The sequence below is a fragment of the Pomacea canaliculata genome, linkage group LG8, assembly GCF_003073045.1.
Source record: "Pomacea canaliculata isolate SZHN2017 linkage group LG8, ASM307304v1, whole genome shotgun sequence".
Taxonomy (NCBI): Eukaryota; Metazoa; Mollusca; class Gastropoda; order Architaenioglossa; family Ampullariidae; genus Pomacea; species Pomacea canaliculata.
In genome coordinates this window covers 15,935,390-15,962,861 of record NC_037597.1, presented here as the reverse complement: position 1 = coordinate 15,962,861, position 27,472 = coordinate 15,935,390, and the positions used below count along the sequence as shown (strand labels likewise).

The window sequence follows — 27,472 nt, the reverse complement described above, 5'->3', positions numbered from 1 at the left end:
AGTAGCAGCGTGGCAACAAGCAGACAGACTACAACACAAAAAATAATTTATTGAGAAGGAATGGCCATGTGTTCATCCATTCATGCACAGGTGTATCCACACAGACATGAAGGCGCACAGACAGACAGCTGTCTATAGAGTTTCATCGAAATGTCAGTAAATGTCACACTGACAAGAATGGAATGAAAGTAAAAAAAAAAAAAAATACTATGAGCATCTGCACTAATGGCAAATACAGTGTTTGAGTTTGTTAGTAATAAGCAGTTTCACATCATACAGGTAAAGTAAAGGTGGTCCCGCAACCTTACTGTGCAGACCCGTTCTTAGTCCCCTCGGGACCATAGGCATGGGGATTAATTTGGAGCCTAATTACCATATTAATCAAAAGTGTGGGGACCCTGATGACTATCAAAGGCTCGAAGCCCTGGCCAGATGCCTGCCCCTAACCCTGACCCTGTAACTATGGGAGGAACGTGTCACAGGCCTCACTTATCTCGGGGGTAGCTTCTACTTACCACCTCCACCTCGCTGCCTTACCTTCCCAAACCCTCTAAGGACTCAGGTACCCACTCCATAGCTGGATCAACTGGAGGAAGTAAGCTGCCTCATGTAGGTTTCGAACCAGCTAGAGTGCGCGTTATCATGTTCAAATGTTGTTGCTGTAATGTACGAGGAGGTCCTCTTTTCACACTCAAAAAGAAATGCAAAACAAATCTTGTGTTTAGTATGGGCGAAAGTATCATACAAAGCAGCACAAAGAAGACGAGGACTGTAAAGAAGGAATTTAATAAATCAAAGCCATTCGATTACTGCAAAACAGCAAACCATCAGTATAATCTTCCAGGCCAAATTATTTTAGCAAATCATCTCCGAATAGTAAAATATTTCAGAAAGAAAATGGCTTCTAAGCAGCAAGTGTCAAAGGTCAGAATAGCAAACAGTCCATCGAGCGACACAGAAGCAAACAGCGGACAACAAATAAAGCAGATAATAAAGCTAACGAAAGCAGATTAGCTTGTGTGGTCAGTGTTTGCAAGCCACACGAACACAACTGCTGGATGGGGGAGGAAGGGGATGAGAAGGAAGAGAAAAGATTTCTTCACCAGTCGATAGAAGCGATAGGGGCGAGTTTGCGGACAACACGACCGTGAATATTAAATTAACTGTGACCGGAGTGTCAACAGGGTGCACAAAAATCTCAAACATAGCAGCAAGTAAAATTTGCTTTCGCATCCAAGTCCTCGTCTTCATTATTCATGACATTTCCCAATCCCTGCAACTTCATTATTAATGGCATTTTGAAACCTCCAGTGGTTTCCAGTTCATGCAACACATCTTTCATGAACGTTTGCCATCGAACAGCGAGTTTTATTCCGGCATTGACATTACAATTTTTTTTTGCATTTACCGACTTGCCACTCACTGTGACTGCCCCCCACCACCTCAACCATCCCCACCACCCACCATCACCACCATCACAACCATCACAACCACCCACCTCCTACGTTTTAGCCGCCAGGCCACGTGCAGACTGTTATTATAACACAAAAACTTTAGTGCAATTATCTTCAGCATAAAAACAATTATTTCAGCTCCTTCATCCTCGCTTCTTCAAGCAATTATCTTCCTTTTTAACGACAGTTTCTGGCAGCTCAAACATCTTTGTTATTAAACCTAAAGTTTAGACAGGAGACACGGATTCAGAAACAAAGAAAAAAAAAAGAGAGATTGATTCTTTATTGTTGCAAGAGCTTACTTCCAGTAAAGTCGGAAGAGAAAGAAAGAAATGGAAAGAAAGCAAGAGAGAGATGGAAATTCATTGACTGGTTAATACTTTATTAGTGTAAGAACTTAGACCCAGCAAGGCGGAGATTCTTCGGTCAAGAACATGAAAGTAGAGAGGAGATGAGAAGCGAACTCAGCCCGATGGCGTGGACGATGTGCTCGCCAGGTGTCGTGGCTTCAACATACCGTGAAACCAACTGTAAAGTAATGAACCCTCCCTCATTCTTCCCTTAAAGAAAGAACCATCAGACCCTTACTGTTAAAATAACTCTAGCCATTGATGTGTCACAGCTGTATAGTCTAGCCTGGTGCTACAGCTGTTTACGATATAATTAGTGAGAATCACAACGGAACGCCGTCCGACAACTGCAGCAAACTACACCACGACGACGTTCACGTCACCACTACGGGACAAGCACGTACAGGCATGCAACAATCAGTGCACACGGTCCTACCATGCATGCAGCATATCGTCAGCGACGGAGAGGTCGAAACACGCCGCACGTTTCCACAACAACACGAGTGAAAAGCCCACAGCCACGGACACGGTGCAGCCACAGACCCAAGCAGACATTTGGGGTGAATAGATGGGTAGATGGACGGGTGGGTAGGGGAGTCATGCTTGTAACAACACAGCCTGCAATAACATACGTGTTATGCACATCCTAAAATTTCGTTCATGCTACAGATTTCGTGTTGCTGTTTGACTGTATATTATGATCGTCTGAAATTATCTAGTGTCTAGTGTAAAACATAAGGTGCGAAAACAGTCACATCAAACGTTTAGTGAGAAAAACGGATGTCCTCTCCCCCCACCCTCTCAAAAATACAGCTAAAGTGACTTCTAAAAGGGTCCAGGTGTACACAACATCACGACAACCAATACAGCATCAGCAACATTACTAGCAGCAGGATGCGCTGCAAAACAAAGAACTGTTGATGATCAACCTGTAATCAGATGCTAATGTACTGTCAACACCAAAAGGAAGAAAAAAGTAGAAAGTGTTTAGAATCACTGCTGTGTCAACTGTGCAAAAACTATGAGTTCGTGTGGTGAACAAGAATATAAAGAATACCGAGAGAGTTTCAACAAAGATAAAGAACTAAGCTCAGACTTTACACTAAAATCGCGAGCTTTCTGGAGCGCGTGCAAATTATTATTTTTCCATTAAATCTCTCAGATTTTTACTTCAGCGGGGGAATCACAGTCTTAAGTTACCAAAACATTTCTTTACTCTTTTATTGCAGTTTGTGTCAGCTTGCTGACAGCTCTACAAGTCTGTAATCACCAAGTAAAAGCTCCAGACCAAGCCTCATCGTTCTCGGTTCACGCTCGTTACATCACACACAGAAAGTTCAGGTCAACCTGTTCTGACCCTTGAACTCTTTCTGTGGCTTCTTCACACCAGTAGATGGCGGACAGTAAGTCAGACATAGTGTCCCACCACATCCCAAGCGGAGTGGACACCCAGGTCCTGCATGTCCCTCTCTACACTCTCCATGTCCGTGTGTCTAGCGGTACACGTGTCATGGCGGCAAGGGGTGCTCTCACACTCGGGTACCTGTTTCACAGTCGGTCCTGCAGCCCATGCTACCCCCAGGGTGGTCGGCGGTCTCTCTGGTGGCACGCCTGACGACGCGCCTGTTGGGTTAGACGAAGGGCGCGGACCGGAAGCAGTTTTACCTGTCGCCAGGTGAGTGTCGTTGTCGTGAAGTGATCTCTCGTCTTGTCTGTGAATGTGACCGTAAACGTTGCGATCTTTGTTCAGCTGCAAAAAAATAAATAAATAAAATAAAAAATAAAAAACCCGCTCGTCTGTATTCTGATAAATCATATGCTCCGGAAATTGTAATCTGAAATAAAGCTTTATTTCTTCTTCCTATTTACACTTCCTTGATGCTTGTGTGTCTCTTTATGGTTTACCTTTTATCTGTCTGTCTGCTTGTCTTCAGCAGTAAATTAGCGATTTCACATATTTATGATTCACTTTGAGACCAAGAGGTACAGTAGATTGATAACATCATCGATGATGGGGTAAAGCTCCATAAAATCAACTACATGTATTATTATTATTATTATTATTATTATAAATCTCAAGAAGGAAGGAAAGTGCAGGCAGTGTCGGTGCTCACCGTGGCCGAGTGGTCAGTGAAGGTCGGCTGTGGCCTGTACATCGGTCCCTCTGTGGACATCATCCCAGGCACCACACGGCTCGCGTCTAGGGCTGTGACGCTCCTATTCTGCACGGGCAGTGACGTATCTGCGACGATCAGTTATGTCATCTCATTGACACCGAAACGGCAACAGTGACGCAATATCCTCAAAGGGGGTAGGGTGGGCTACGTCATCATTCTTTGTGTGTTTTTTAAAAACAATTTCTTCATTTTTTTTCTGATTGTTCTTCTGAGTGTTAAAAATAATAAAATTTAAACATCGCACACAGCGATCATCATGTGCAGGAAATAACAGTTTGGTATTAATCGTTATCGTCATCGTCGTTGTCGTCGTGTGTGGCACTGTCGTCGTCATATCTCACCTCTCATATGTACCGGCACCGGACGGTGCAGCTGGGGGGAGGTGGCCACGCGGCCAGGCATGACGAGTGAGTTGTCTAACCTACACGGGGACGGCGACCTCCAGGTCACGGTCGGTTCCTTCAACGCTGCTGCTTGGTCCCCGTCACCTTTAGTGCGACCCCCCGGGGACAGTCTCAGGCCCTGGGGACACAAGGGAGACCATCTACTACAGGTGCTGAGTGCAATATACCATAAAATTCGTGCAGCACGTGCAAGAGCAATTGTGTGTGGAAGGAGTAGCTGGGAAGAGTAAGAGAGAGAGAAAGACATATAAAAACATTTTTTTAACTCCTGCAACTTGACCAAAAAGGTGGGCGAGGTACAAAAGGAGGGCTGTACACAGCAGGTGGAGTGCGACTGGACAGAACAGAAGAAGAGCAAACAATGAAAGAAAAAAAGTCAGCAAATGTTTCGAGCATCATTGCTCCTTCTGTCTTTCGTCTGAAAAGTAAACACATCAAACTCGCGCAATGTTCACCGGGAGGAAGCGACGGCAGAAACAGTTTCGATCTCAACAAAAAAACCGCGGGGAACAGTTTTTATCACCGACGAGGCGTGACAGCGAGTCTCTCCCCCTTCCTCCCCTCCCCACGCTGTTTCCTCCTGGTGGAGGTCGATACAACATGGCGTACAAAAGCTGTTTGATCGGTTGAACCAATTTCTTTCCCCAAATGGCATTTACTTTCATGTGCTTCGCGAACATCTAGAAAAGCGCCAGGCTTGCCTGTTAATCTGCCGATGAAATGTCAAGAGGTCGTTTTTGCCGTGGGTTTATGTCTTGTGATGCTAACGAATATTTCTTGTTCCGTTGCTCGCATCCCCCTTTTTTATGTTTACCACCATGTGCTTGGGAAAATTACGCCCCGTTAACAAAATCATGAATCAAACGATAGGAATGTCGCGGCTTTTATTTTTATTATTTGGTCTTCAGTAGGACCCCAAACTTCAGTCTAGGTTCAGGGACCCAGAACCAAGACTCCATTGGGACCCGAACTTCAGTCTCTTGTCAGTGTAACCCAAAGGTTCACGTGCACACTTCCTACACTACTATCACTAATAAACCCATCAACACCCAAAAACACCAAAAAGGAAAAAGTACAAATGACTAATTCGTGTTCTAGATGGCTCTGTTAAACATTGTTTGCCACCATCAACAGACAGTGACGTGTGCAGGGTGGATGCTGGCCAAGATACCCTGTAATACCCTACACCAGTCTTTAGTCCACCTTGGGGTAGCTCCCTATCTTACATCATATTGTCTTCGGAGTTGCCCTAGAAGCTGCAGCGACGCCTTCAGGTCGCCCTGGGCCAGATCTGAAAACCACAGTCCACCTTACAGGTCAGCAGGTCAGAGGTCAACGTATTAGGATGTAGACTAGCTGAAAGGGACACTGTTGGGCTCAAACTGATATTTTTAATCACATCGATGAAAATTTCGGGCTGAAAATGAATCGTTAACTTTGAATCGGCTGTAAACAGGAAATGGCTGTAAGAAGATGTGAGATAAGCAGCGGTTGAGGGAAACCAAGTGAAGGGTAGTGAATGATCAAAAAGCAATTTTTGGAGAATGAATTGTAAATGTTGAAAAGTGAATGAACGGCTCACGCAGTTTTGTTTATTGTGATTGACAGCCGCCAATGACCTCTGCCTGTACATACCACTTGCTTGTATTCCGATGACGTCAACACCATGGGCCGCCAGGTGAGCTAGACAACGGTCAAGGTTGACCAAGGCCTGAGGTCTGGACAGGTGACCTTCGTGCTCCACGGATGTGACTTTGCTGTTGGCTGAAAACAAGAATCTGATGATGTCTAATGGAGGTATTGAGCAGACATCAGTGGAAATGTATATCATCATACTACGATGTAAATTAAAAGCTTATTTAAATAAACAAGCAGTTATGGAGGATGATTTTCATACTATAGATGATTTCGGAGAATTATGCATGCCATTCACCCCAAATTAGGGGTTGGACCTCTTCTGGTTTTGATGTGATTTATTTGTTATGTGTGTGTGTAGAATTCTAGGCACCGAGGTGATGTCTACATCCCTGGGTAACAACGAAACCGAATCCCGAAGTAGAAGAAAGGACTCGGAGTCATACAGAATGTGCTCGTTGACGAAAGCCTGGACGACAGCAAGGAGATGCCGAAGCAAGCTACAGGACCCAAAGCCAGGGCTGTCAAAAGATTTAATATTGGCACGAAGGGAAAACTAATCCCCAGCAAAGCAATATTGACTGAGTTTATGGACACCGAGACCCCCATGGCCATCCATAGAAGGTTCCAGACATACAGTGGACCTATTGAACCCAGAGAGAGAGAGCTACAACTGCAACGGGTTTGGACACACGCACAACAATGCAAAACAAAAACACTGTGTGGACACTGTGGCCAAACACCAGAGGGACTTTGTCAGCATCAAATGTTGTGAAAGCAGCCACAGCGAACATAATGATTGCAGCCCTCCCCAAAAGTGTCAGACATGTAAAAGTTAACCAATTAGTGGATGGCACATCCTCCTAGGAAAAGTATAGTGACACTATAAAGTTCCTAAATTCAAACAGGTCTGAACAAACCAAAATAGCCAGAATGAGGCTTAATGGAGAGAATCTAATGATACTGATATCTAATGAGATACAAGGACCCCTCCCCTCTTCATGCGCATGTTTGAATAAATTAAGCACCGCACATGTGCTGCTAGAGTGTCATGAAAACAAATTAGAAAGGGAAAACTAAAACACTTCTTAGACAAATATAAACTGGGGCTAAACCTTAATAACTGCCTCAACCCTCCCAAAGAACTGTGGCACAATACACTTTCATCAGCAGCAACAAGGCACCCAACACTCGCTTGTCACCACTGAGTGGCTCAGGGTTCGGATCTCGTCTCGGGACACTCTCTGCATGTGTACTGCCTAAAGGGCTGAGCGTCCGGGGTTTTCTCCAGTACTCCGGTTACCCCTCCCTCTCCCCCCACAGTGCGAAATCGCCAAAAGGTGGACGCACTTTCCCACTAAATTAAACAACCAACATATGTGTGTAGTATTTGAATAACGTCAATGCTTCTCAGGTAAATTGTGGTCAAGACGTTGTTAGAAAACGAACTTAAGATTTAAAAAAAATGATAATAATCACAAGAGCTGAGTTAATCAAAGTTAATCAGCTTAATAAAATGGTCGCTTGGTTCTAACATGTCCACGCTTTATCAGTGAACATGATGAGGAAGAGATGTTAAAGAGGAAAGTCCCAACCATGTCCCACATCAACACTCAAAACAGATTAAAAAAATGAGTTCCGTGTGCGATAATAGATAAAAGACGAACCTTTGTATCAACTTTCAAACTACTGAAATTAAACGATTTCCACTTGCACTAAGAAAATAAATCATAAGATATGGACAATTAAACGTGACTTTCTCACGCGAAGAAGGGGCGTCTTCCCCCAACTACCCTTCCATGATTCATTCCTCCATTTTTAACCGCTTGACCAACTTTGTGACAAAAAAACAACAACATAGATTGTGATAGGTGTGACCTACGTTTGCACAATTAGCTATTTTTTCTTATCCATTTAACCTGCCTAACCTGTGCCAAGACTAGAGAGAAAGTAGAGGTGCCAGAGTCGAGATTCGAACCCACTACTGACAAACCTCAGTGTCGTGTCTGGTGGAGCCTCCAGTGAAGATATAGTCAGGACATAGACTTCAAGAACCTGATGCTTTTGGTGACACGAAAATTATGACATTTGAAGTGAGTGATTATCGAGTTTTGGTGTTTGTTATATTTTTTACAATGTTTGTTTTGGAGGGAGGCTTGGAGGGTGTTAGGAGAGGACCAAACTGTTTTCTGATATTTATGCAGGGTCAAAGGCTTCTGCTTCATCAGTCAGAATTATTATCTGTGTGTCTGTGTGTGACTGAAATGACTGGAACATTTCAAACTCTCCTTCATCCCGACATCCAGCGGTGAGCTTCATTCACCGATGACCGATGTGTGCAGGTGTGCGTGACGGCGACAGGTCTTGATGTCTTGCGACTACAGCGACCTTCACACTCATTCTTCCACATTCTCACCTGTAGCTAATGTCCTGCGCTCTGGAAGCGAGCCAGTCTTCATTGCCAAACGTTTTCTTGAGGCTTTGATCACCATCAGCAGCAGCACAGCAGCAATCTCGTCGAGTGTTTTTCTCAAAACCAGACAATCGATCCAAGTCGGGCGGGTGGGCGCAGTTTAAGTACACCCACGTGACCCCACGTCACAGTCGGGAGGCACTTCCAACCGGGGGCAGCGTGTCCTCTGAGACTTAATTAAGAGGAAGGGCAGGCAATATTTACAGCAGTAGGTTTATAGTCGGGTAAACAGCTTTCTTATCACTGACTGACATACCATCGCCATTTTTACTTCAAATTCTCTGAGCTATCATGAAGTTGTAGTTGTCATTACGACAGAGTGCATGCTCCACAACCTCCATATATTAGCCTCAACACATCACACACCCACTACCCGCCTCTTCACCACACCACACACACCTGCAACATTGCAACAGAGGTCTGCTGAAACAGAATTTTTTCCGATGCTGCAAAGAAACAATGGGCTGGCGGTTGTGAGGGTAGGGATGGGGTGGGGAGGGTAGGGGTATTGGGTTAATAGGCCCAATTTCGGGTACAAGTAAATTCCAGGTGTTCACCAACGATCAGCTCTGTCAACGACCGGGAACTATTGCGGAACACGCGTGAACTCATGCTTTTGTTATTCTTGGCTGCTGATGGCAAAGTATTTTATCTGACATGCCTTCGACATGTAATTAATAGAAAGAAGGGAGACAATAGAAGAAGCCAGAAATCTACAGAAAGCCTGTCCTGTGGGATGTTCAGGAGACAGGTGTGGTCTGTAGAGGGCGCTGCTATCGGGAAACTTGTCAATGGGTTTCTAATAATAAACTTGAACCTGCACATCTTTTTGGTGTTCTTTAGGGAGAAAGGCTGTCTTCGCGACATTTTACTTTTGTTGTTTTTCCAGGTGAAAATAGTCACCGACATCATCACAGTCCACAAATGGATCACGGTTTCTGGGTCTGATCGTGATGTCCACGACATGTTTCTGGTGGCTTCCACAGGAAATCGAATCAAAGAGCGTTTAGGAACTGGATTGTCTCCCCCCAGGAAGGGCTTCAGAGTAAAGTTTATAGATATGTATGATGTCTTTGTGTTACAAGACTTGCGAGTGAGGTTTGGAGGTAATTACTTTCCCTTGAAAATGGATGTTCGCTCCTCACCTTGTTCTTCGTTTGTCATCTTTCATCGTCATCTGTCATCGTGGGTAAAGCGATTTGTAAAGCACAATGAGAGTTTGTCCTTAGGTCTGGGAATGACACCTTGCAACACAAATTTCCTGTTATTATATCGTCAGATGTTCGCAATAAGAAACATTTTCACAGACATGCAGGTTCGTCACACCAATGCAGGTGAGAGCGTGCAGGGTGAGACATGAGGATGACACACACGGTCACGTGCTGCAGGGCATGTGACATCAAAGAACAACTAATGTTGAGATAGTGTGGATAATCGCTTCATCGGCCTGACGGCCTCTTTGAAGATTTCCTCAGGTTGAAGATGATGTTCAGTCCAACAAGAGTTATCTCTAAAGACTACTTCCTGTCAAAAGAGGTTTTCTTCTGATAAGACAAGAAGACAGACTCCATCCCATAGCTGTGGATGAGCAAAGGCACACAGGTGTATGTGTGAGAGAGAGAGAATAAAAGAGTCAAACATTTGATTAAACTAGAAGATAAACTCCTTTTACCTGAAGCAAATGTGTTCGAGAGAATTCATACCTGTAACACGTTCGTGCTTTTAAAGTGTGGACCTGTGTTCGAATTCTGCTGTCATCCCGTTTCCGACATTGAGACTTTTAAAGATACGTGCATCGTTCTTTCTAACGCATTATTCGGGGTTCAGCATACTTTAAAAAAACAAACAATTAAAGGACATATTCTCCTAGAAAGGAAAATTCAGCAGATTGAAAAAAAAAATAATCCATGTACTTCATGTAATGTAGCGGAGTACGACTGAACTATAATGTTCACATCCTGTGTGAACAAAACTCTCCGACAGAAATAATGTATTTAGTGAGAACAAACGACATGCAAATACAGGTTTTTATCTGCACAGTAAGTCGAGACCAACATGGTTGCTTTGTGGCAGCTAGAAATAATGTGTTCCAATGGAGGAACCCTACCTGCGGTTTATTGAACATTGTTTATTACAGTCAGGGGAGCATCGACCGGAACCGGAACTACAGCAGCTGCAGGATGTCACCTAGGTGCCAGGATGTGCCTGCAGATGTTAGTGTGTGTCAGCTGAATAGCTCTAGTGATTGTGTTGTCCAACCTGCCTGAGTCTGTGAGTGAGTCAGTGAGTACTTACTAACAACTTCAGTGAGGTTGACTACTGTTGTGCCATCAGCTACGGCTACACGGAGGTCGTCGATTGGTGGGAGTCCCTGATGACGGCGGATGTCATTCACCCATGTCGTAAAGGCCTGCAGAAGACATATCATCATCATCATCATCATCATCATCATCATCATCATCATCATCATCATACCACCACCCCCACAACCACACAACAAACATCAACAATCTTGAAAAAAATTAAGGATTATTTACAAACAGCGTGCTTGGGTTTGTGGGTGGGTGTGTAATTAGCGTAAGATTAGTGTGATGATGCTGGCCACCCTATGTACACAAAGAACGGGTGTGGATGGGTATAAAGGTGTAAAAGCGGAGGGTTAGTGCGATGATACCCATCAACGAATGTAGATTATCCGATGCACCCGTGACATTCAGTCGAGAGGCGAGGGTCTGTCTGACTGTAACGAGAACTGAGCCACGAAACTTAACAACAAGTAGGAGGCCAGCACCTACCCAGGCACCCAGCACCGTGACATGTTAGTGGGTACACACAGCCGACACTAATCTATGACTACATTCAACAGCAGCACACCCCGGATCAGGGTTGTCCAAAGATTCGGTTTCGTGAAGGATAAGCAAAGGACCGCTGCTTCAAGATTCCAATTCCGACTCAGCTGCGAACACGTGCGACCCGACATTCATATCTCGACCTCGCTCACAAGCTATTCGGGTACTAACGGGACGGGAAGGGTAGGGAGGAGGTGGATTGGATTAAAATAACAAGATGGGTGGCGATCTTCGGGTAAATGGCTCACTTTAAACCGTGCAAGTCTAGTTAGCGGGTACACGATGACTGCGGAGATTCTGGAACACAGACTACAATTTACAACACACACACATATTACAACAAACACACACGCTACAACACACACACACACGTATTACAACACACAGATTACAACAAACACATTTACATAGATACACATGTTCATACACACATATAGGTACCCGGATATCCTATTACTGTTTGCGAGTTAGACCTCGGCAGTAAAGTCTGGCCAATACCTAACCGTCGCTTACACTCGCCACTGTAAACACTCACCGGGGGGGGACCGTGAGGTGACCTGTGAGGCCAAGTAGTCACCGCGGGAGCTGCATCACGTAGTACGTGGGGGCCATGATGGCGCTGCTGACCTTACAGGTGAGGCCATGATGTGGTGGTCGGCGAGAAAACCTTAGGGGTTAACCGTTCCACGTCCTGCGGCTTTGACGAGGTAAAGTACCCGACTGAAGTCTGAGTTCAGCATTCCGCCAGTCACATACCCGCCCTCCGCTACCCGACCCGCTGCTAGGCACGCCACGAGAGGGGCCCGTGTCATCGTCGCCTACCCCAGGTCCTACCTGTGACACCCACTCCTACCCCTCTCTCCCACCTACACCAGCACAAAGGGAGACGATCTGACGGCGTGGGTATTGACCTGGGGCTGTGTTCTATCACGCACTCACCTTTGTGCGCGCACTCCACCCGTCACCTCGCGCCCCCAAACGCCTCTTTTCTTCGATTAAACTGCGCCGCCTTCCGCTAAACTACGTTACCTGTGCGGGCTACGGTTTCACCAACGACTCGGTGTGTGTGGTTTGTGGTTGTTTTTTTTTTTTCACTCTTCCAAGAGAATAGGCCCCGCGTCATGTCCGGGCCAGTTCGGGTGGCCTATTAATAAGCAGACTTCTGGCTCGAGCGGTTCTAGCTAGCGCCAGGCAGGTGGCAGTACTGAGCTGTACGGAGAATGTATTGTACATGAATGGGGACTAGCATGTCACTCTTTGTAACGTCTATACTGGGGACGAACACGTCACTCGTCATGGAACGTCTATACTGGGGAGAACACGTCACTCGTCGTGTAACGTCTATACTGGGGCGTTGATGTCACTCGGCGCGTCACGTGCGCTGTGCGACGAGCTAAAGCCATCTGCTGCCAAAGCTTTCTCAGACGCCATAAGACGCTGGCTTAGCCTGTAATGAATGTGTTTGGAAAGGTCGGATGCTTACCAGACGCCATCTTGCCAACCTCCCTTTCTACAATATGATGATATTTTATACGTGTGTTGTTATGTGTAGGCCAGATTCCTACACCTTCAGAATCAAAGTTGTTGTTGTTGTTGTTGCTGTTCGTTATAGAAGAACTGTCTTCTCACAGAGGTCAGATGGTGTCTCACGCTGTACCAGCTACAACACATTCCGTCTTGATCATCAAACACTATATGAACTGAAACCCCTGTATAGGGCTGGTCACGTGTACTACATGCTCCGGACTAATTAAGAATGCAATTTAAGGTTTGCTTTTTTAAATGATGAAGCTGTCTAACATGGTGTTTCATTCGGTAAGATCTTTCACTGACTTTAAACGCATTGCTGTATTTCTTCTTTCGTTGATTTACCAAAATCATGTTTTTACTAGCATCTGGACACGGCCGTGCTGGTAACCAATGACAACACAACCCTGCTTTTCAGCCTTTCTTTACAGTTCATTAACTACCAGTTACCAGCTCTACAAGTTTCTAAGCCAGTCAAGCGAGACATCAATGACAGCTTTCTTCACGCCGGCATCCTACACATGGGTGGTCTAACAGCTCAGCCTATGATGCCACCTACCCGCTTGCCTGGATACCCCATTCTCTAGAAGTGTCATAGACAATGCATGTTCACCTCAGGATCGCGTGATTTGGCACCGTGGTGCCGGACGGTGGGCTTGTGTCACGTGTCTGGACATGCAGGCCCCGCCCACCGCTGAGTACAACTTGCCGGTAACATTGATAGCACCTGGTGGGCCTTCAGTGAACACACACCGGGGCATTGTACAGTCAACAGGTACTTCACCGCTTACCTGTGTCAACAATCCAATGCGAGCATGTACATGTTACACCCTTGTCACGCAAGATGTTTTATGTAAACATAGGTTGTTACATGTAAGATCCTGCAATTTCGAAGCGAAATTTGGATGTGATCACTAGTGAGCGATTATTACTTTATTTTTCTTTATACAGAATTCATAAGAACAAAAACAAACGACAAACAAATAAGAAAAACCAGGACTCCGGTCATATGTAATGATATATGCGCGTGTCTGATCCATGGAATTTAAAAACCTAAGTGCTTTTTATTCATTATATGTATATCGCTTGCCTTGCTGTGTCCGGCTGCTGTAAAGGTATAGATAGCCACGGGTGGATGCGAGGTCATGAATGCCATGAGTTCGGAAGTTCATCACTATGGTTACCAATGAAATGCACGCCATGCCGCAAGCTTGTTATCTGTGGTTTTGATGGCCGACCACTTTCATGACTCTTTCCTCTCTCTCTCCTGACTTTATGAATAGCATTGCCCATCGCAAACAGCCGATGATGATCAATAAATAGATTTGACCGTACAACGGTATCGACCACTGCCACCTTCTGACGTAAAGAACGGTCCGGTGGGGCAACGGTTAGCGCCTGTCACCAATACAGTGAAGGCTCGATGCCCAGAGTTCATTTCTCGTCTCGGGCACGCTGTTCTTTCTCTGCACGTGGCATCCGTTTACAGGGCTGGCTGCCTACCGTGATATAGCCTCAGTTGCTGACACGGCGTAAAAGGAAGTAATGTCCCATAGACAGCAGCGGTTCGAATCCACTGCAAGTCTCTCTCAAAGTTCGCGCACAACACCTGTCTAGAGAACCCCATCCCCGACCTTTGCACACCTGTCTACAGAGTGCTAACCCTGACATTCCCCTTTAAAAAGCTCATGATGGGGAAAGCGTTCATTTCTACAATCAGAATGATTACGATAATGAGCGAGCAGTTAAACCTGTGAACATCTGCAGCGCGCGTGCATTACACACACACTGAGTGTTCATTACACACCCGCTGAGTGTTCACTACACACATGGCAAGTGTTCATTCATCACACGAGGTACGAGGCCGGACGATTACAGGTGTTGCAGACCTTGACACACTTGACGGGTGGCGAGTTTACAAACTTCACACGCGGCTGAAACTCAAATTTTACAAATATTTTGAAAAAGCAAGAACCTGCCCAATACATATTTTTCTGTATACATACATGTTTGGTACCTATCCTGAATGATGTTTAGATGTTGCTGGTTGATAGATAATCAGAATGGGTGTAGCAACATTGGTTCGGGTCATCGACCTGAGATCAAACAAGTGAATCGTCAGGTGAGAGATGAGGTTAACAGCTCTTGCTTGAAACATTCTGTAGTCGCCACAAGACCATTGGTCAGCAGCAGAGGTCAGAGCAGTGCAGTTATCCTCCATGTTAAAATAATCGTATCGTCAAATAGACGATCCAGGAAAGAAAAGTTTACAGTTGAGACCGTTTAGTCGTGAACCGAATATAACGAATGGAGTATTAGAGGTGACACACGACACAGCGCACTACTGACACGTGACAGTCCACAATGACACATAAGATGGCAAACAAAAGACATTTTACTTACACAACAAACAAGAGCCACATATAACCTCCTCACACTACAAGTGACAGATGACACGGTTGACATCCATCCCCACAACAGCATCACCTGCACAACGACTCCACCTGAACAGCCACTCACCTCGCACTCTCGCAGAGCCCACTCCCCGGACCCCACGGGGCTGGGGGTCCTTCGCCGCCGGTCGCAGTGGTCGTAGTAGATGTCGGAGTGGAGCAACGTCCTGCCGTACGCCTGCCCCCCGCTCGGCCCACTCGGGAGGGACTCCTCCACCCCACCGCACCCTCGCACCTCGGGCCGCCCGCGCAGTTCGTAGTCGCCACCGCGGAAGCGTCGTCGGAGGTCCCGAGCTGTTGCTGTCGTTGTCGTTGCTGCTGCAGAGCTCCTTGCTTTCCTTTCTCGTCGTCGCACTCGCCGTTGTGTTTCTGCGTTTTCCTCTTGAGCATCAGCGGCAGCATCGCGGCGGTCGTTTCCAGCGAGTACAGACTGTCTCTAGAAAATCTTTACCATCGTCTTGCTTTTTGATTTTTTTTTCTCCTCCTTCTCTCACTCTCTTCTCGCACTTACCTCGCCTGCCTCCTCAGTCAAGAATGGTAACTGTGATGGTAGAGGAGGGTTATGGCCGCTGCTTTTAACAAGGGAGACAACTACCGCGCGGGCTCATCACGCGAGCTTTGGAGGCAGACAGCGGTCCGGCACCGGATGTAGATGCCGTCGTCCCCTGCTGCCTCCTCACTGCGCATGTCTCCGCCGCCAGAGGAGACAGAGAAGCGACGAGCGCACTTTGTCCATCGAACCGAGAGCTCGCTCCGACTTCCACCCGCGCTGAGGACTGCGACAACAGTTGCGATGCAGCTGCAGCAGCTGCGACAATGAAGCGTGCAGCAAGGGATGAGCAAACAGATGTGTCGCCTGACTGACTACTCCCCCCGTATCTACTCCCTCCCTCACAGCCGCTCTCGTGTAATAACAACAACAAACAACCTCTCACGCCATTGTCCAGGCGTGCAGTTCCAGCGCCGCCCGCGTTGCTAGGCTGCCCGCGGCGCCGGTCTCTGCAGCAGGCAACACACGGGGGCGACCGCACGCTGCATGCACTTGGCCAACGTCTCAACAGCCTGGCACCGACTGCTGGTATGCCACGAGCTGCTGTCATACATGAGTTGTCACATCTGTCACGAGGTTAATAATGGCACCGCGGCAGTTAGGCCGATTTGGCAGAAGGTCGATAGTTCTCATCCCTCGCCTCGGTCCTCGGACGTCTTACGCCATCTTTGTGGGGACTGATGGGACCTTCAGCCGACAGAAAGAAAGAAGTCAAGCCGACGACGAATTCTCATCTGTGGCTGATGCTAAACGAATTACAGAATACCTTCTCTTTTTTTTTTTTTTTATTTCATTCATTTCATTCTTCTTTTGCGTGTCCCTGTTTATATCAGACGATGTTCTCTCCGTCTCTCTCTCTCACACACAATTTAAACAATAAAACACACTTGCATGTTGCACACACGTGGTCTGAAGTGTCCTAATTTTGAGATCCACTGGGGTGTAGGTAGAGATAGGTCTGAGGTTCCCTGACGTGTACATTGCCCAAGGTGTGAAAGTCAGTGCAGTTTATTTTAGAGAAATGGAGAAGAAGCTCGGCATTGTACTAGAACACTCCTGCCATCCAGATAATTCGGGTACCCAACCTAAATTTAAGATGGTGAAATTAGAGGGTAAGATTTCACAGTACTCTATGATTGTCTTAGACAAGACTAGTTACTTCAGTTCAATATCAGCACAGCCATAGACAATGACAACCTTTCACTTTTTTGAAATGTCACAACAGGGGATCAGCAAAAGACCTAGGTTGATCAATCCAACCTGCGAAGTCACTGGCTACTAGGGTCGAGCTACAGATCCTGTTTATCTTGTGAAATGCACATCGCAAAACACGTGGTCCGCAGGCTCGCCTTCTTCATCGGCCTCTCACCTGCAGGTTCGACTACCGAGAGCGCCACGACTAGCTTAAACGTGTATCTTGAGACCCCAGTGTGAGCTGACTGTAGTGTGCCTTTAACTTGAGATCTGAGTATGACCTTGTATGCCAACGGTTGACTATCATGACTTCTTACCAACGCTTGACTGCAGCAACCAGCGTGTGATTGAAGTCACACCGACTGCTCACCACTGGACCTCGCATCTGAGTTTTGGTGGCTGCAGCAGCAGCAGCAGCAGCAGCAAAGGCGGCACTGACGTCATCCGTCAACGCAGGGTGCGCTACAGCCAAACTTTCTTGTCGACTGTTTACACGCTAACCTCACTCACATCCCCCTGCACCAACGTCGGCACGCCACAGATTGGGGAGGTTATAGGGCTATCGGGGGGCGTGGGAAGGGAACTGACACAGTTAACATGTGATGATCACAGACGTGCACGCAAGCTGTGGACTGCTGCTCACACAAAGTAGAAGCTCGCAGTTTTCGTCTGTTGTTTCCCATGAAATAATCGGAGACGAGACCAACTGCTGGTCGTTGGACTGACGCCGGAGACGCCGCCGCCTCGTGTGCATCGATCCGTGTCGTGCTGTGAACAGTCTCTGATCATCTGATGTCCTCACATTCTCACCTCCTCCAGACAAGTGCGTGATCCACGCGTCTTCCGGCTGCCAAACATCCTTTCCGTGATACCACTGTTGACAGGGTATGGCTACCCGCCTTGTCTTCCGCACGGTACCCGTAATAGACTCCTCTTCGGGAGTGATGGTTACTATGACGATGTTGGTAAGACACAAAGTGTCCGACAATGGCGGACGTGGCATCATTTCCACGGTCGATGTAGAGGTGTAGTCACGCACAGTACGACGACAAGCTAAGGTCATCATCATTCGACATGGAAGAACATTTGCTAGGATACATGGGATAAACAGGGTAGAACTCAGGGTACAGCCAAACAAAGGTATTATTTTAATAGGGTTAATTGCATGGTCGACACGTTACCTGGCGCATATTAACCGTTAAGTTGCATCTACAGCACAGAGTGTAATACATCTACAGACAGTGTCATACATCTACAGTACACTACACACTACACTACCTGTAGAAACTCTCTCGTCAGCCCACTGTACAGTCAGTGGCGGAGGTACTGGGAGGAATTCAGACACTAGAATGTACAGAGTGAAAGCTAGGGAGGGGGCAGAAGGTAGCAGACGTCCTTTCCAAGAATTCTAAACATTAAAGTGAAGCAAAAAGAAAATAACAGAGAAAACACACACAACGCTGACCTCATAAGAATGAGATTTCAATAAATAATGACGAGAAAAGGCGAGACGGCAAGGATACGATGGGGGACAAACCATATTTTTATTATAGAACATGAGGGGAGAGGGGCAGAGGATATTAGGACAAGAGGAGAAAAGGCTATAATGAGAAAAGAATCTGCAATATGAGAGGAGGACGAGGATAATGAAAGGAAGAGGAAGAATGTCAGGAGAAGACATGGAGTCTCCGGTCACAACCTCTAATGTTAATAACTGCCTCGGAATACAAAAGTCATTTATATTGTCAACTACTGGCTCGGAATATACAAAAAGTCGTCAATACGGACGATCGCTGGCTTGGAATATACAAAAGTTTATGTATACGGATGTTGACGGGCTCGCAGTGCCAAGTTTTAGTTTATTCCTTGTTACTCCTCGAGGAGCGTATGGCCTCAACGACACCTCGCCGGCGGACCCGGTATAGGGCAGCCCCATCTTTCATACCCACGTGGTCCTTTGCCAAGTCTGCTCTGGTCTCCCAACTCTCCCTTTCCCCTGAAGGTTCCAGTCAAGTTCCTGGTGGTGGAGCAGGGTTCATGCACAGAGCTGTCGTCTCCGATACCAGCTCCTCCCCGCCTACCACCGCTGACGTCACTGGAGGTAGCTGCTGATTCGGTGAGACTGTTGTTGTCACCGCCAGGTGTCTACTGTCGCTGGGAGGACGCAGGTTGCCGGCGGAAGGTCTCCATGACGCTCGTGATGGCACTCCCGTTGAGCTCCCTGTCGAGGTCAGAGAGTCGCCGAAGGTCACCAACAGAATTTTCTGCCCCGTCACCAACATTGAGCATGAGCCATGCCTGCATCACACCACCAGTCGGTTACTGAGCAAGACGATAGGTACGAGGTTTCCATAAATGTTACAATATTACTTTGAATTGAATTTGGAGTGACCAAAAATAAATAAATCATGGTTAATAAATAAACATGGTAAATAACTAAGCCAACCGTCCAAAAATTTGAACCTGATTAAAGGAATGATAGCTGATTAAGATACAAATACATAGGACAAGATTAGTTTCTGAATTTTACTTCTGACTTGCTGAAGAAAAACCTAGTTTTCGACTAGTGGGGAAGATGTGTAGTCAAGTACAGATTTATTTTCGCGACAGTAAATGACATTTAAAGCTTTAGAATATACAATTCGTAAATACTAGCAATGCCTACCTTCAGGTCGTCCTCACCGACCAGCTCCATGATCATCAAAGCGTCCAGAAGATGGTGTAAGGACATCGTGGTCAGCAACGATCTGCAAAAGAACAGCGAGGATCGCTAAAGGGAGATCAACCTCCTTACATTGCTTTGTTATATTCTTCACTCTGGTTGTCGTATCCTCTTAATCATCTTGTGTTATGAGGTTCTCAGCTTCCAGCTTGAAATGGTGTCTAAATCTGTGATACATTGGAATACATCCGTTTACATGACAGCTCATGTCTTGAGAGAGGGCAGGGCACTCTATAGCTCATCCCTTGGAGTCTGTCAGGACGCAGCTCATGTCTTGCAAGACACCACACCCCAGCTCTAACCGTGCAACATGCAGGTCTACCTTTAGCAAGCTACCAAATCATACCACGTGACCTGCCAATCTACCAATTCATACCATGCTTTACACAGTCAACCACTTCATACCTCGCAACATCCCAGTATTCTTGAAGACTTGGTGGCCAATCCGAGACGGACTCTGCAACCAACAGAAGTTAACATGTCCAGTTCACCAGTTTACAATATTTCATTAGGTCATTAAGTTCGCAACGTCCCTCTACCCCAAAGGAGAGCAAGTTCTTACCAGGTAGCAAGCAACTGAGCAGGTGTGGCTGTGTCTGGGCGCCAGAAGGACCCCACGCCTCGCTGACTGATCTCGACCTTGTGCGTGGAGCCACTGAAGGTTTAGGGGACGTGTGATCGTTTCTCTGGACTCCGTAAGCGCCAGGGTATGTGAATAACAAATTGTTGTTCTCGCCCTCCTCGGGCTCCTCGTCCTCCTCGTCCTCCCTACAGTCCTCCCTATCATCGTCGGCGCCCGCTGCTGTGGTGAGGACAAGCAGAGAGAGGCTGGTGACATTGACCTCCGCTAGCCTGGGGTCGCTTTCTCTCCGCGCCCCTGCCGTGGGCAAGCCAGACGACCCGGCGACGTCATGACGTGACGTACGGGGAGTGACGTACTGGTCAGTGACACCAGTGGAAGTGGACGGGCATCGGTTGTGGGAGGGGGTGACAACAGCAGGTGCCAGTCGGGACTCGCCATCGGGGTAGCTGTCTCGTTCTGGTGGTTTCTTGCACCTGGGGAAGGTCCTCACAATGTCTCGATGCAAGGCCTCGGAGGTCGGCCGTGTCTGGGGGTCAGCTTGCAGCATGCTGCGTACGATGTGGTTGACGTCCGTGCTGTACTTGCCTAATGATCTAACAACCTGCAACACAGGGTTTGTGGAACCTTATATATACATATTATATATATAGAACGCAAAACTGTCATGTTGTGACGATGACGAACTAGACGAACACGACGAGGAAGGGCAATGATACTGATGATGATCTGTGGGAGGCCGAGCTTTTAAAAGTCTTCTAAAGCCAACATAAAAATTAATACAATGATTAGTAATTAATACAATCCATAGTGAGATGCAAACTCCTCCTCCCCTTCCCCCCAATTCTTATGATTGGTAAAATATTCCTATTGTGCACTAAGCATTGCCCAATCATCACAAAAACAAATTTTCACCACAAATGCAAACATTGAAAATAAGACCTGTCCGTCAACACTCGTACAGTCCTGACTTACCTCCCCAGCGGCTGCCTTTTTGAAGAGACTGTGGAATGTTTTTGCCTCGATGGCCCTTTGAAGTGTGGCGATGTAAACAGCGGTGATTCCAAAGCTCCAAATATCCGTCTGCAGGCAAGATAAAAAAACAAACAAAAATAGCCAGCGATACCTGGTGGCTGTCCGTCCATCTGGCATGTAACTGTTACGTTACAATTTCACCGTGACGTGACCTGTATAAGTATTTATAGTAAATATCTCTCTAGCCGATGAAAAAGATTTTAAAAGGTTTCTAAAACCATTCGTCTGACAGAGCAGAAAAAAATGAAACAAGAAAGAAAAGGCGGGAAGAGTGATTACTGTTCGTCTGCGCTCCTAATGGTGCAAGGTATAGACACGAAAGTAACATCATAGACCTCGATACCTACATGTAGTGACAGACATCAACATGGTAGACACCTATCGTGACATAACACTATTATGGCAATGATGTGATGTCACAGACCCTAGCACTGTAGACACACGCAATGATGTCACATACCTTGGCAGTGTAAGGTGTCTTAGACAACATCTCCGGACTCATGATGGCTGCTGTACCAACGATACTTTGAGACACAGCATCTGCACCCTCCAGCTCCCTGAAACCAACAAGAAATACTGTGACGTGCCAACTAAGGGGTTGATGGGAGTCGACCTTTTGTAGACTACGTCTTGACCAAAGCGAGGCTCTAACAAGAAGTGGCCATCGGGTACTGCTATGCTGTTAATTATTTTAGATTAATTAAAAATCGCAAAAAAATAATTTTAGTAACTAAAGTATAAAAATTTTGAAATCCTTATTTTTTTCCACAGAGCAGGATTTTTACCTACCCGCTTTATATTCATACGTCCCTGATATATGTTGCTGCGTTATGAGTGAAAATTAAAAGCACGTTAATTGTCTGAGGGTGTCAAATGTTGGATGTCGATGTGCACACGTTGCTGATGACCAGGGAACAGTTCCCAAACAGTCTGTCACGGGTGGAGGACTGGCATGTGAACGTCACGCACCTGCACACACCGAAGTCAGTGAGGCGAAGAATGTAGAGCTCGGTCACCACGATGCTGGCCGGCTTGAGATTGCGGTGCACCACTGGGTGGCTTCTATCATGGTGAAGATACTGCAAAAAGCAGCAGCAGTAACCATGACAACGACGGCAGCTTTCTACAACACACGGCAGATGAAGCAAAAAAGGAAAAGGGTTTCAATGTAATTTTTGCTGTACACGTGTAACATCAGCTGCAGTCTGCAGAATGAAAATCACGGTGAGACATTTTTTTTGAAAAAATCTGTTGTTTTTTTTTTTGTTTTTTTTTTTGTTTTTTGTTTTTTTTTGGTTTTTTTTTTTTTTGCATTGCATAACTATTTGTGCTTGCAGGATGGTGGAAAATTTTTGTGAAGTTATTTGAAAGGAAAAAAAGGAGAAAAATTAACCTTGAGAGCTGATGCTATTTGGTACAGCCACTTCTCAAACAGAGACTGGGGCGGTGGTCTTCCTCTTGAACGAAGGAGTTCCTCCAAACACCACTTTGCCGACTCAGTCCGAATATACAGGTTACGACTGTCCTGTCATTAGCATTTACAGAGACACAAACCCCTATCAGGTGAAAGGAAAGAATTAAAAAAGAAATGGGGACAGCACACAAGGGGAACTAAAATGCACTTGTTATCAAGCACAATACCTAACCCTGTTTAGTTCTGTTTAGCTAAACATTCACTCTGACTTCGGTGAGCACGCACTCTACCAACCGCAAAACGTCAAAATGGCGGCTGTACCTGCCATCTGTCGATGAAACGAAGAACGTTTGCATGATGCAGGGTTCCCCACGTGATAAACTTCTCCTCGTTGTACGCACCGCTCCTCCTCTCCACCGCCGTCAGTGGAACGACACGTAGACAGTACTGCGGAATGACATCACAGCCGTTATCGTCTTAGTCTTTCTCAGTGGCACCGTCACTGTCCGTGTTTGGTCATTGTTGTGATGAATACGGTCAACACGTTAACAAGTTTTTCTTATTTAAACCCCCTTGTCTTCTATGTAATGTTACCACCTTACCTCGGTTCTCATCTCCCTGTCTACATGGTAACTTTACTACCCTACCTTGCCTCTCGTCTTCCTGTCTACAGTCGAATGTTACCACTTACCTCAGCTCTCGTCTTCCTGTCTACAGTTTCCACCTTACCCCAGTTCTGGACTCTCTGTCTACGAGGTAACCTTAGCATCTTACCTCTTTTCCTGTCTCCTTCTCTACACACTTGAAGGTCTCCCCGAAAAAGCCGGACTGGCTACGGAGTCTGGTCCGCAACTCGTACTGATGACTACCATCGGAGTCCTCTCGGACAACTGTGTCCAGCGCTGTCACCTTCCTCTCCGCCATCATTCCTAGCGTCTGGGTAGAAAGACAATTGTCAGACTTTCTTGCTCCAGGCAGAGTGTGGTCATACTGTGGACATAATATGTCAGCACCAAGTCAAGCAATCCCTTTCAACTTCCTTCTTGAACGAACAAGTCCCCGACATTCCGATTATAAACTTGGCAAGCAGCAAACTAGGTTGATCTTCCTGTTCGGGAGTGTTCTCAGGTACACGTTGAGACTCAGTTCCTTCTCCCTTGCTTACAGACGGTGCTGTCAAGAGTCGATAAGGGTAGACGTGTACCGACAGTACCCTGTGGGGTACCCCTTCATGCCACATATTTCTGACGCATGCACATACCAACTACATTGCTAAAAGAAAGACTAATAACCCTCTAACCGAAGAATTGGCGAAGTGTTGTTGAAACCTTCATAGCAATCCTCTAGGGATAGCTCCTGGATTTCTTTATCACTTTTTATTAAATGCCGGTTGAGTCACGTGATTTACTGCAGGATGTTAGACAACAGAGGACCAAGGGACTTGTCCTTTCATGTGTGCCTCCACCTGTTTATCTAGCTTCCTCCACCCCTATACTCCATTGTACCTAGCCATGCCTCCATCTCTTTCTTTTTCTGCAATCATCTTAATCCACAGACAAAAACTGGAAGTAATACTGGATTGCCGACAATGTATCGCGCCTAACGCAAATACTGATTCTGTGGGGGAAATGCCTGTATTTATACTTCTAAGTGTAGTATGTCACCACATACTTATACTTCTTGGTATAATCTTTGTACTTGCAGGGAACAGTCACTCCGACTCTGCACCTCAAGGAATGTCGGTGTCGGTGTCGCCGAGCGCCTGTACATACAACACAATAACAGAAGATAATGAAACACAGAGAGAGACAAACCACGATCGCACGTGACCGCCTGTGACGTGTGTACATGAGTTGTCACAAGAAGCAGACACACACATGGAGAGAAAGTTAAGTTACACGTCACACAATGAATATCACACACACACACAAGGGGAGGAAGATAAGATACACGTCACACAATGAATAACACACACACATATATACGAAGAGAAAGATAAGATAAACGTCATATACGAAAAGACTCAAGTCACACAACGAGTGTCACACACACACACATGAGTAACGGGTCACACATACATGAGTAGGCACAAGTCATACACAGGAGGTGAGGCAAGTCACAAATAGAGGAAATGGAGAAGTTCACACAAAGAAATCCGTTGGTGTAGTTCATACCAGAGTCTATCGAGTTCTCCTAATATTTTTAATTTCTCGCAAACGCCTCTCTGTTGTGTTTTTTAAAATATAAATATGTTGTTTCTACTGACAAATCTGGCTTCTTGTGGTTGTTTGTTGGTTTTTTCATTAATTCCCTTTTTTGGCTGCTCTTTTAGTCCATCCTTAATGGTAAGTTTATTATAAAAAAAAATGGTGAATAGAAATCTGAATAGAATGACAAAATATTTTAATATTAATAATAAACGTGTGATTTATATAATTATAGTGAAAGTAGGAGACATTGACAGAATACTTAATGTAATGCCGTGAAAGTGAATGCGGAGGTTGTCGTTTTAAGTTAAAGGGCAACAACTCTGCTAAAAGAGGAAAGTTTCTCGATCATATGATTCCCTCCCTTGTCTCGGTAGTCTGCTCAAGACTGTGAAAGGTCATCTCTTCTTCCACACTTAAGTACACGAATGGAACAGAATGATTGACATGCTAAAGTAAATAAATAATTTTGAACAGGAACACAGAAAATCACGGTAGTAAAGTTTGGAAGGTTAATGTAAGACATTCCTCCCTTGAAGCGGATCAGTGCAGTTGATCTGATGCATGAAGTCGCATGAACACACTTATCAGTAGGTAACGAATGTGTCTTACAACTTCATCAGATAGCACGCACACACATCCAGCCCTATAAACAATTTAAACAACAGTACTGGCTCACAATGTCTAATATCTAATGACTAGTAATACATGAGCAATGTCCAGTGCCTCACGACTAATAATAAATTAACAGTAAGTCAAATCTCTCACTGCTTGGCGCATCTCTCGGTAAATTTATACTTTCAGCGAGTACCCACGTGACTGGCGTTCGCTAATTTGAACTAAAATATCCAGGGTGGGATGTTCACTTTGGCCCGCAAGCGAGGAAACGCCATCAGCCACTCTCTCCACCAGCAGAGACGGTCACCTGTTGTTTCAAGGGAAGGTAAAAGCTTCTTCTACATCCTCTACCACAGAGTTTGTGAACCTCCTTCAGGCGATGAGACCTGTGCGTTGCTAGTGCAAACTGCGTGTATCTTTTTGTCGTCTGACAGTTAACGGAAATTACATCCATAATGTGTTTTGAATTTTTTTTCAAATTTCACGATGTTACAGAAGACGGGCATTGTAAAATGTGCGTTCAAGCGTGCGTAACCTCCCCTTTCTCTTTTTTACCATTTTCTATGATGCAGACGTCACCGCTCCTACGCACCGCTGTTTCTCCACCTTCGGGTGACATGCAGATACCATCTGGGCGGTGGATGGTTCATCTTCTTTATATTTATCGCTCTCTCTCTCTCACACACACACACAGTCAGCCCCTTATACAAGTGTCACATGCTAAGAGATGCATGTCGGAGCCTAGATTCAAACTCACGCAGGCGCTTTCTCGATTTGACCAGAGACATCATACAGTGAACTCGTATTCACGAAGCACGTTTACCAGTCTGGTAGCTTACCTGACCTGGGAAAATCTTTACCTGTAGATAGTGGGTTAAGCCCCCCATCACATCAGTCTTTTTAATTTTTAACACCTAAGAGTTTCTCAGTGAGATCCTATTCCGTTTTCTCTCATGTAGCATAAATATAGCGCACATCTGGTAAAGTTCAAAAGAAGCTAACAGAATTTTCGAGTACTAACAAATAATTTGGAAAAACATTTGGTAATACTTGACATATTTACTGACGTCATTTTGCCATTTTGTCCAGCTTGCCAACTCCCCAGTCTGTTTACCAGAACTCGGTGAACCCTCGACTCACTGAATGTTGGCGAACAAATTTAAGCTCAATGGAGAGAAAACTGAAGTCATCCAGATATCTACACTTACGTCCGTCTATATCACTCACTTTCTCCGGATCTACCATCACTTTCTCCCAGTCTGTCTCAGTTCTTTTCAACGTGGTCCCTGAGAACAAGCAGAAACACTATCCAATACAAAGCAGGTAACATGACGAAAGCAACAGATTAACAGACATAGATGATGGACAAAGATGATGAAAGAGATGGAGAGTAATCACCCTCTAACCAGCGATGTATAAAGGTATTAAAATGATCGGCAGATCGCTAGGTGGCAGATTTATCGCTGTCTTTCCGAATGTGCTTCCCTCCCCCACATGTGCTAAAATATTCAACAGACATACAAACACTATCCAACACAAGGCAGGGGACATAACGGATCAACAACAGAAACGCTATCCAACATCAGGCAAGTAACATAAAGCAAGAAACAGATTAACAGACATAGATGATGGACAAAGATGAAGAAGGAGATGGAGAACAGTCGCCCTCTAACCAGCGACTTATAAAGGTATTAAAATAATCGAGAGATCGCAAGGTGGCAGATTTATCGTTGTCTTTCGGGGTGTGATTTTTTAGTGTTAAAATACTCAACAGACAGACAAACACAATTCAATAAAAGGCAGGTGAGATAACAACAGACACAGATGAAG

The 27,472-nt window shown here is 45.7% G+C and overlaps 2 protein-coding genes across 2 annotated transcripts; both read right to left on the bottom strand.

The window, feature by feature from the left end:
* Positions 1-3,052: 3,052 nt before the first annotated feature.
* Positions 3,053-16,009, bottom strand: LOC112570383 (neuron navigator 2-like). Its single transcript, XM_025248801.1, has 8 exons — positions 15,953-16,009; positions 15,390-15,758; positions 10,789-10,903; positions 6,021-6,149; positions 5,612-5,676; positions 4,323-4,503; positions 3,919-4,046; positions 3,053-3,554 (listed from the first exon to the last, which is right to left on the bottom strand). Exons 1-8 carry the CDS (start codon positions 16,007-16,009, stop codon positions 3,213-3,215), a joined length of 1,386 nt encoding a protein of 461 aa, XP_025104586.1. The 3' UTR covers positions 3,053-3,212.
* Positions 16,010-18,199: 2,190 nt separating this feature from the next.
* LOC112570950 (serine/threonine-protein kinase Nek5-like) lies at positions 18,200-23,983 on the bottom strand. The gene is made up of 10 exons (XM_025249702.1): positions 23,592-23,983; positions 23,139-23,264; positions 22,797-22,928; positions 22,373-22,482; positions 21,864-21,960; positions 21,344-21,451; positions 20,351-20,972; positions 20,194-20,245; positions 19,732-19,813; positions 18,200-19,364 (listed from the first exon to the last, which is right to left on the bottom strand). The coding sequence occupies exons 1-10, from the start codon at positions 23,742-23,744 to the stop codon at positions 19,212-19,214; spliced, it is 1,635 nt and encodes a 544-aa protein (XP_025105487.1). The 5' UTR covers positions 23,745-23,983; the 3' UTR covers positions 18,200-19,211.
* Between the last annotated feature and the right edge of the window lie 3,489 nt (positions 23,984-27,472).